This window comes from Vanacampus margaritifer, chromosome 4 (genome assembly GCF_051991255.1).
Source record: "Vanacampus margaritifer isolate UIUO_Vmar chromosome 4, RoL_Vmar_1.0, whole genome shotgun sequence".
NCBI classification, from domain to species: domain Eukaryota; kingdom Metazoa; phylum Chordata; class Actinopteri; order Syngnathiformes; family Syngnathidae; genus Vanacampus; species Vanacampus margaritifer.
The window spans coordinates 22,583,260-22,594,154 of record NC_135435.1 but is presented as its reverse complement, the minus strand read 5'-3'; the positions used below and the strand labels follow the sequence as shown (position 1 = coordinate 22,594,154).

Here is a 10,895-nt window from a genome sequence, read left to right as displayed (position 1 = left end):
GTGCTGCAAGTTTTAAGTTCATCCATGAGGTTGGTGGGTCAGGAAAAAAAAGACCTCTGACCAAAATTGTTATGTGCACCACTGACTACGATTTATGATACTAGTCCACTCACCGCAATGCTGTAAGTAATTCCAGTTTTCATACAATTCATCCCGTCTTAAAAAAGGCCTGCAGGTACTTGATGGTGTGGAAGAGCCCAACTTCAGTTAGCAGAAAGCGCAGTAAATCTGGTCTCCATGTCAAAAGTCTACTTCTCACCAGCAGATCAGACTAACTTAAATCATTTCAGGCTCAGCTCCACCCTATTGTTTGCTGTGCCATGATTGGCTCTGGGAATAGAGCGGCCTCTTTTCTCGTTCACCTTTTGTACTCTTGCTTCAGATGAAGGGATTGGGATTTGGGATTTTCGGCGAGGCTGACATTAGAACCCCACCAATGCCTACATGTTTTTTTTTTTTTTTTTTCATCCTGGTTGTACCCAAGACAGCCAATTTCTGCCTACGTTCACCTCCTGGCCTGAACCATTTATTTATTTATTTATTTATTTTAAGGAGTTTCTCTGCATTTTGGCACTCTGGGAAGTGTTAAGATGCAGCATGCCTGTGTGCCACTGATACCGTTTGGAATTGTGGGATTTTAAACTTTATTTTATGCTAAGTGGCACTAAATGCAATTTATGCCTTAATGGGAATGATATGGTCTGGAAGTTCTGCTGCTTGTTAAATCATCTAGCACATCCATAACTTCTACCATCAGACATGTTTTTTTTCTTCTTCTCAATTTAAAACAGTTTCCAGTTTGTTTGTTTTTTAATATCATGTCCGCTTTCATCAAAAGACCCCAGGGATCAAGAATTATAGGGTACTTCGCACCTGACCCTAGTTATTGTCTTTCTGAAATGAGCTCTGCTTATCATGCAAGTGAGGAGTGATTGTATAATTTGCCCCATATACTCCTGGGCCGAGTCAGAATCTCGTTTTCATGCTGACCATGGGTAGAGCCCTGGAATTAGGAGCAGATTGGAAAAGAGTGGCTGAGAAAAAGTACCCATGTACACGATAAAAGCATTTTCCCTCTTAGAGACAGCACTTCATATATTACAATGTGTTTATGTGGGACGGATTTGCGGAATGGCTCCCTCACAGACACATTTTTTTTAATAGGCAGATAACAAAAGATTTACTTGGTTGTTTAATTTCACACTTGATTGGTGGGCAGGCACTCGAGCGACCCAACTATTTGTATACAAGCAATTAAAAAGTCAATTCCCCATAACAAGACTCATTTAAATCCTTTCCCCGTTTTTATCCAGCCCCTTACTCCAAGCCCGTTGTGACCTTGGAGCCGGAATCGAACCTTCGGCCAGGTGAAGAGGTGGCCCTCACTTGTGTGGCTTACGGAGGCTACCCGGAAGCCGACGTGATGTGGCAGGACGGGGGCGGCCGCAACCTGACGGACAACGTCACCACTTCGGTGGTGGCCAACGAGGAGGGTTTGTTCTCCCTGACCAGCGTGCTGACGGTCGTGCTGGAGCCCAACAGCACCTACAGCTGCACGCTCATCAACCCGTTGCTAGGGGAGGAGGGGAACGCCTTTGTCACCATCACAGGTCGGTGCGCCTTCGTTTGCTTTTCTCTTTTAGGAATCCTTGAAGCCGTTTTTACACAGAGCCTCAAAAAACGTGTATGTTGAATAGTCAAGTTGGGAAAAGTGAAAAGTTGCCTCTGTTACCACTCAGATACTACCGACATAATATAACGGCTAAAAGCTTTCATAGTGCAAATGGCTTATCATAACACTGATGAATACTAAATGGTAAAAAAAAAAAAGGATGGAACAGTACTGGCAGGCTTACTAGTAATAAAAGTAGTGATACGGTAGCAGCATTTCTTTTTTTTGCACTTCATTATCTCACTCATCAACAACCATTTCATCACAATCAACATTATTCTCAGCAATCGATTCAGCAATTTGTATATCATACAATCTTGAAGGGTATTTTCTGAACCATATGGTTGTGAAGTCAACTAAATTGTACCAATTGGTGGAAATTTCCACTGCCGCCTCGGTTTTGCTGGATCTTCTCTGCTCAAATGAATCATATTTTGATCTTGTATTCCCAGATTGTGTCATTAATGATCTTTTTTTGTGAGTCTCTTAATCAAATCTATTATTTTGTGGTTATTTTACCCATTGTTCTAGATGCCCAATTTCTTGATAAGATAATATAACCAATGTGAAATTAATTGACTACACCCCTTCATATTAGATGAGGTCATCTTCACTTGGCAAAAACGGAAGCTTATCCTGCTTAGGAGGCTGTCGCCCCATCACGGGGGTTGCCATGGCAATTGAGGCAAGTGGCAGAAGTTTGTACTCAGTGTCAAGTTTGACGAGAGTCTTCTCCAAGGGCAAGTGAGAGATGATTTGAAGCAATGGCATTTTTTGCTAGCGAGGAAGGAAACTGATGTCATTTTTTAAAATTGTCCTCAACTTCTGATTTGACAGATTCTATGAAATATGTACACTTGTTTTTTTTAATATTACATCCCCTGCCCCAAATCACCCTGCAATTATCCTTTAAGTGCAAGGTAGGACTGCACAAGGTAGGCCAAGACGGGGTCTCTAATGGAAGCACAACTGTGTGAAATAGCTCATAAATTATAGCAGAGGTGGGCCGGAGCTCTTTGGGTTTGAGCTGGTGCTGAAACTCTGAAAGTGGAGGTCCGGGCAGCGGGTGACCATGTGTTGCTCCACTGGGCTGGGAAATGAATGCGCTGTCTGGAAACAGGATGGCCAAAGTGGCAAGAATGGGTTAAAGGGTGGCGGCCTTCGACACGCTTTTGGATGGCCTCTGTCAAACAGTACAGGTGGAGTCGTGTTGTTTTGTACCCGTGGAGAGGTATAAACACACGTTGAGGGTGATCTATGATTGTAAAACCATCAGCAGCTCCTATTGCCCTTTTACTCAACTGATGTATTTTTCCACACTGTTTTGACGCTTGTTTGAAATGAATATGAACCGTTTTGGCGGTCATACATTTTTGTTGAGCTATTTCTGGATTTGGAGTCCCAAAGGATCTACAGTTTGTTGTAATATCTGAAGGGATGACACTCTATCCTTTTATTAATATTCTCGATTCTTTTGCTGTTCCATCTCAATGTGAATAAAATAAGTTGCCCTTAACTTCCTTCCATGGAAACTTGTAGTATTGTGCAAAAATACTAGACTATCATGAGATGATTTGTTTTAGCGATCCAGCTATAAAGTTTCTATAATGATAATGATCATGATAATAAATGAGCGAGAGGCATAGGACACCCTTGCGTGGTCGTCAGACAGTCGCAGGGGACATTGTAGGCAAACTACCAAATTCACACCTGCAGACAATTAAAAAGTCACTTAAACTGCACGTTGTGACGTGAGAGCTGGAATATCTGTGAAAACATGCAAACTCCACACGGGCTGGCCGAAATTGATTTTCAAGCCACAAAATAAAGAGTTGTGTGGCACGTACTGCCCAGCACCATGAAGATAATTAGAACATTTGAAAGATAAAAAAAAAAGAAGAACATTTGAAAGATATCACAATGCCTTCTTTCTAGTTTGCTTGTTTTGTAATTGCTACTTTCTGGTTCAGGAAACTGAAAGTAAACACATTACTCTTATCCGAAGCTTTACCACAACCTCACCAAATTGTAGTGTTGTGATGTCCAAACCAACTGCATCTGTCCTTCCATTTACTATTTGATTGGGTCAAAATTGCTGCTGTGAAACATGTCATTAAAACTTTGTAGTAAATATTTACATTCTTTTGGAAAGTGCAGAACTGTGCCGCGTATAGATACAGCAGTACCTTTATGTAACATGATTGACAAAACTTTTAACACAATTTTCAATTTCCTGCAGCCCATCGGACGCCTGCAAATTTAATCGAAATAGGCCAGGATAAGAGGTGCTTTGTGGGTTTTAATTTGAAGTAGCATGGACTCTTATTTCCTCAGATCATTCTCCGGAACTAGAGAATCAGTCATAATGAGTTTCAAAGAAGCTGGCCAAGAACAGAACTGCAAAAAAAGAAGAAAAAAAAAAGACTTTGCAAGCAGACAGTAAAACATGAGATTTAGTGTTGGACAGTAAAACAAGCAAACCCAGAAATACACAAGAAAAGACCCTTAATTCAAAGCGTGGTAATTTTCAGCAAATGGGTGCAGTTAAGGAAAAAAACAAGAAGAGTAATTTCTTGGTGTACACACCAGCACAGCTTGACGACGCTTGCTCGTAAACATGTAGGAGATATACAGTATTTTGCACGGGGGCTCGTTTGAAAGGAAAATGTATGTGTTTACAACAGCTGCTGTGTGCTTAGCAGCCGCTGTAATTAATTTTGACCCCGTGCAACTCTTCTGCCAGTGTAGCCGAGTGGAGTGCGCCGAGCTCGAGTTGACACAGTGCTTGTTATGTACACATGCACACAGCACACCCGCTCGCCGCGCACTCCACAGTTGTTGCGACTTTTGGCTTGCGCCGTCAGGGGTCACCACAGCTAGTCACCTGCATGATTTGTTTGGCACATTTTTACACCTGATTCTCTTCCTGGGAAAACTCAACTGTTTTTATCCAGGTTTGGGAGCGGCGGTGGCTGGGGATCGGGGCAATGGCTAGGAATCAAACTCCGTGCCATCTGTATGGCTCCGTAAATTTGTGGTTGGGCCATGAGAACGAAAACACAAACCAAGGAAGAAACTCGTAAGAAGGCGGAGGCAGATGGTAGGGTAAAAAAAATTCTGCCAGTCTCTTATCTAGTCTGTACAGTGTGAATGCTTCAATTGCTTTCTGTTGCAGGTGATCAATTTGACAATTTTTTAATATACATAGTATTGACATGACGTCACCGACCCCCACCTATCGACCCGGCAGCCATTTGGTGGGTCAAACAAATTTGTGGCAAACAATTGCGGCCAGCGAGACAACGCAAGCAAATGCTGAGGAGCGCTCGTGTTGCTTACTAGAATTTACTTTGATTCATTCATTTGTTCATTACGGATTTTCACGAACCGCTTCACAATTATGCACACGTGTGCCGTTCACGGCTGCAAAAATAGGGCGAACAAAGATGTGAAACGAAACTTCTAGATAGTATTCACATGACGTCATTTGCCCCACATTGTGTGCCGTTTACGGGTCTATGGAACGTCGAATGGGAAAGGACAAAAAAGTGTCCGGAATTGCAAAGATAAATTGAGAGGATTTCCAACTGACAAAGTCTACCAAAGTGTGTTCTGACCATTTTGATTAAAGTACGTGTCATTGTAATGCGATCGTGATATATGTGAGCCGCTAGCCATGGCTAGCTCTGGCTGAAAACAGTTCTGGTGGTCAAGATGTTCAATTTTGAGATCCCTCTAAATAACCTCCTTAAGGTCTCTTATTTTCCTTTCCCAGCAGCCCAAAAGTTGGAATTGTTGTTTAAGTGTACAAAAATAAGTGATAAACCAACAATGTTATTTTTGTTGTAACATGCTAGCGCTACTAGCTAGCGTGGTCGGGGAACTAGCATAACTTGGTTTAAAAATAATCGGAGATTCTTCACCTCAAATTCACAAACGATAAATGCACAAAGCAACCAATAAAAGCCGAAAATACAGAAGACGCAAGAATGTCCGTGTTTTGGGATCGAGCCATCCTACCTCAGAGCATACGTTGCCATGTCGTCCAGTCCGAGCAGTAACATCGGCAAATGTTTGTAATCCAATCGATTCCATTAATCAAACGTTTCAACGTGTCCCACTGCAAGGAGTGTTGAGCTAAATCTTCCGCATACGTCTTTCTTACATAAGTAAGGTTAGAGAAAGCTGGGGTTGACATTCATCAATAACAAAACAACATTCAGTGTAAACATAGAAACACAGCTGAGTCCGCTGAAAAGTTGACCCACCATGAGGGGCGGACTCGCGATCCCGTGACGTCAGTGAATACTATCTATAGGGTGGAACTTGAGGTGGATCATTCAGTTGAATTTCTGGCATGTTGGAAATTCCGAAAGCTCTTGAAGTCGATTTGACGACATAAGACTACATTTCCCAGTCTCCAAGCCTATTTCATTGTGTCTCATTAGTAGTGATGGGAAAATGAAGCTTCATGAAGCACTTGCGATACTTTTTGACTCCTCAAGATGGCACTCATGATTCAAAGATGCAATGCAAATGTAATCAATTTTTATTGCACTTGCCTTTATCTTTAAACCAAGAGCACCATCTAGAGGAGTCAAAAAGTATCGCAAATGCTTCATGAAGCTTCATTTTGCCATCACTACTCATTAGCATTTTGAGTCCACAGAAGTTGTAAATGTCGTTGTCTTCTTGATAAGTTGTGAAAGTCGACAACAGTTTGAAACGCACACTACCGGCATTCACAGCTCTTAAGTGGAATAATATTGATCCGTGTCAGCATTTGGTCTGTAATATGGTAATACTTAAATCGTTTGCTTTGACTTTCCGTCGCGGGCGATTAACTCATTCGGTTCTTAAATCTTTAGCAGCTTTAGCTGTATCAAGCATCTCAGAGATGTTATCTTTCTAAACCCTCATTCAACCTCTGGAGTATTTGGTTGTGCTGGGATATTATGGATTTTGCAGCGCGGATCCATTGTGGGGGAGACCCTAAGGAAATGGCGAGTATTGAATGAAAAGGAGAGTGTTGGAAAGAACCATGTTCAAGTCCTCAAATAAGGTGCTGTCTTCCTGCTGGGGTTTTATCATCTCACTCATCCAGTCCAGTCTGACCACTTTAGTCTCCATAAGAAAAAAAATTATGTTTGGGGGTTTAAGAGTACAAGAGTCCCCTCTCTTATCATTTACTACTGATACCGGCTGTGAAGGCAGAGGTTTGATCGCGTATCCAATCATCCAGGCTGGTGTGATTGCTGCAGCAAGTTCTGTTGATGGCTTGATTTCAAGACCAGGCATTGAAGTACCATCTCCCCCAGCAACAACTCATAACCCCCCCCTGAGCCGGCACTCCCGATGAAGCTGGGCATAATTTCCCCAGCATTACTACGCTAACGCAGCGTTTAATGTCCAATTGCAGCAAGAGAGCAAGAGCGGAGATGAGGCAGCGAGAGGCAGACAAGGTGAAAAGTAGATGACAGAAAACACGATGATGGTGTCCAAGGAGTTTGCTGAGCTGGCTCTGACACTGACAGGAAATTGACTTGTTGATGGGCAGGGGAGATAACCAAAGGATTTGTGAGAAGACATCTTGCCAGATCCAACTGTTTGGCCGGCTGATTTCATGGCAGTGCAACAATAGAGAATACTTCTTGTAAGGGCTTATTTGTTTTGGTATTTTTTTCATTTACAGTTGATTTAAACTATGAGTGTTTTCATACCTAGTCCTGTTTAAATACACTCGGTCAATTTATGTAGCTTTCACACTCTTGTTCGTGTTTGGTGCAATTCATTTTGTGTCATGTGAACACAGTAATTGAACCTGGACCAAACTAAGGGTTTGATGGTGTGATTTGGCCGCTGTGAGAAACACCCGATCACATATGTAACGAATGGTTTGTATAAATGGATAAAACTATTGTCTTACCTTCAATAACGATATTATAGGGTTGGTAATCATTTAATACGGATGGAGGCGGTTTTCTGTAGTAGTACAAATACACACAAAAAGCAGCATACCTTGTCTGTTGATGCTAGTGTTGTGCATATCTCTAATAAAAGACGATTCGATACATATCTCGATACATGGGGTACGATACGTTTCAAGAACGGTACATTTTAAAGTGGAATGATCTGATTCAATTTGATGCGCTAACATCTTTTGAATCTTTCAGTACACCCCTGCTTGATAAGCTCGTAGTTATCTGAGGAAAGCGGCTGCTAACTGCAAACGTTTATTGATAGCTTACGTAAACATAAAAGTTGTATAGCCTACTGATCAGGGTCCAGTCAAACCAGCAGTGTACTAGTGATCTGGATCTTCAAATCCGATTAAGCATCAATTAAGCAGACTTTGGTCTCTTAAGGTATCCCTGATTTGTTGGAATTTAGATGTTTCTGGGGTTGGTGAAGGACTCTGGTTGGTGGCCTGGTGGGTGGTGTCTGGTCGGTGCTGGATTTCACTTTCCTTTCTTTGGTCCTTCCTCGGGTCTCCTGACGGCCTCACGACTCTGGCTGGAAGTGTTCGGTTTAGGTGAACGGTTTGGGATTTTTTAATAGGTTTTAGGTGAACTAATGAATACACTCACACGCACGCATGCACACGCGCACATACACATACTCACCCACATACAAAAAAAAAAAAAAGCAATGATGATGACATGTCAAATCGGTAAAATTACCAAATGAACAATACTGAGCTCTCCAAAAAAAAAAAAAAAAAAAGTAAGCAGACTGAGACCATTTTGAGAGGCGGCTCGCCATAGCATTAGCTACCCTACAGCTTTTCCATCTTTACCTATACAGACGCTCCCCACCTTATGAACGAGTTACGTTCCGGACGATCGTTCGTAAGGTGAATTTGTTCGTAAGTTGCTTCAGTGCTATATTTTGTATTATAATTTATGTTTAAAGCCTATATAAGTATACTGAAGGTTTATATAAGTATGTTTAAGGCTTGTACAAGTAACCTGCATTGGTTTGTACTGAAAAAAACTTTTAATAAAATGGAGAGAATACGTACAGTACTGTACTACGTATGTTAGAGAGAGAGAGCGAGAGACACACACAGTATGTACATGTACGTGATAAGATAAATAAAATGAAGTTTAACTTACTTTTGGAAGATGTACTCGATGCTTAAGGAGATGATGGAGGAGGAGGAAGAGGAGGATTTTATATCATGAGAGATTTTTCGTCGTCGCTGGAATCGGCTTCAAAAGTTATTTCCTCCTTCATGGGGACCGGCGTTTCTTCCTCCTCCTCCTCGACACGTTGCTCAGCCTCCAATGAGCTCTCACAGCGCCAAGCAAAATCTAACTTACAGCATCTCTTTCCGAACATTTTTCGACATACTGTACGCGCAGAAATGTTCGTATGTACCGTTGTTCGTAACTCGAATGTTCGTAAGTAGGGGAGCGTCTGTACACATATGAACTCATTCACACTTAAACATAACCCTTTAACACATGCACTGATGTATCTATACAGTCCAGATCGCCCGGCTTCATTGTTGTAGTTGAAGTTGTGCAGAAGGAAAATGGAGGGCACAGTTTAGAATTTAACCTGAAGCCCATTGAGAGCATGACAGCAGAGTTGAATGTGCGTTTAACTCTTGTGTGCGAGTCCATCACAGGCATGACAGTTTCTCGAAATTACGCCTCCCCCCTCCTTTTTTTTTCTTTTTAAGACTGACCGTACCATTCTACCTGCCTGCCCGCCTCTCTTTGAAAACTAACTAACCGGAGCAGCAAGTGAAAAGAACAGACGGTGGGCGGGGACTTTGTGTTGCAGTGACCTGCACAGCTCTATCAGCAACAAAGCCAGGCAACATTAGCTTCTGTTGGATCTGAGACACAACAGTCGTATGCAACATTTGTCTTGTTCCTTTATAGAGAATCCAGAGGTGCTGGATCTTGCAGCAACTTCTACACAGCGACACACTTTAATCAAATAATCAAATGGTTTCAGAACTAACATCTAACATGGTGCCTGCGGCCACTAGGTAGCACCCACGGATCACATGACTAGATGGGACATTGTGATTTCCTTGGAATGGCGTTGAAGCGTTGAGCTGTTTTTGGTCATATGAAGGTAAAGATTTGCAGAGATTTATAGAAATAGTGTTGTTTATTGATATTCATCCATGTCCAACCTTCATTGTCGTTTCCAAATATATATTTTTTCTTTTTCCTGGAGCGCTCAGTATTGTTCATTCGGTAATTTTACTGATTTGATATGTCATCATCATTGACTCACCCTGGGATAGGCTCACCCTCGACCCCAGTGGCGATAAGCACTATAGAAAACGGATGGATGGACTTGGCCTACCCGTTCCGTGTCGGCACCATTTATACAAAACGCAAGAAAAAAGTTTTAGATAGGGTGAGAGGGTCTATCGATATGAAACAGCTTCTTCCACTTCAGTGGAACACAATTTAGAAGAAATGAAAGATGCGTGATTCATTTGAAATTAATCACATAGTTATACAGTATAGTAAAAGTTTATGCCATATACTAAAAGTTTAGTATATGTCATCAAGCTGCGGTTCCAAAAACTATTTTCCATGCTTACTCGAGTCACACGGCCCCTCCTACTTGCCTTTTACTTAATTATAAAAGTATTGCACGTTAGCTGTACTATTCACTAGTCACTGAGCCCAACCACAAATTGCGAATTTCTCTTGATTAATTGACGCTGCCTTAAAAGTGATTATACTTGCCTATAACACAAAGTTCCTCAAACATTTTGATGACATTTTACTACTGTACATCGATAGTACAGACACACCCTGACCCCTCATGATCAGCTCCCGGCGTGTGTGGTGGGGAAATCCGCTGGTTTGGAGGCCGCTCGCTGACTTCCCAATGATTAAGCAGTTAGCGCTAGAACGGAGAGCGCTTTCCATGTTTACTGATCTGAAACTGATGAAACTGCACTGTGACAACTTGAACGCTCGTAGATGTGTTTAGCGGTGTTAGCCTTAGAAATTCCATTGGTTTTGATGCCGCGTTTCGCCCTCGTTTGATGAAGCTGTTAATAGCCGAGCAGCCGCAGCAGATAGACTTTCCTCTCTTGCTGACTTACACATTTACACAGCTGCTGTTAGACTTGTGATTGGATTTGGAAGTTTGGTTGAGCGGACAACTCATTTGATATTTGATGTGGTTGTGATCGACAGTAACCGTTTGTTGTGTCAATTAACGATACACTACAATACAATAA

At 41.9% G+C, this 10,895-nt stretch overlaps 1 protein-coding gene across 1 annotated transcript in view; it reads left to right on the top strand.

Annotated features, from left to right (window-relative positions):
* cd276 (CD276 molecule) overlaps window positions 1–10,895 on the top strand; it is an 81,477-nt gene that overhangs the window by 19,016 nt on the left and 51,566 nt on the right. Inside the window, exon 4 of the mRNA XM_077564474.1 lies at window positions 1,314–1,610. Coding sequence (XP_077420600.1) covers window positions 1,314–1,610 — 297 coding nt within the window. The remainder of the gene's footprint in view (window positions 1–1,313; window positions 1,611–10,895) is intronic.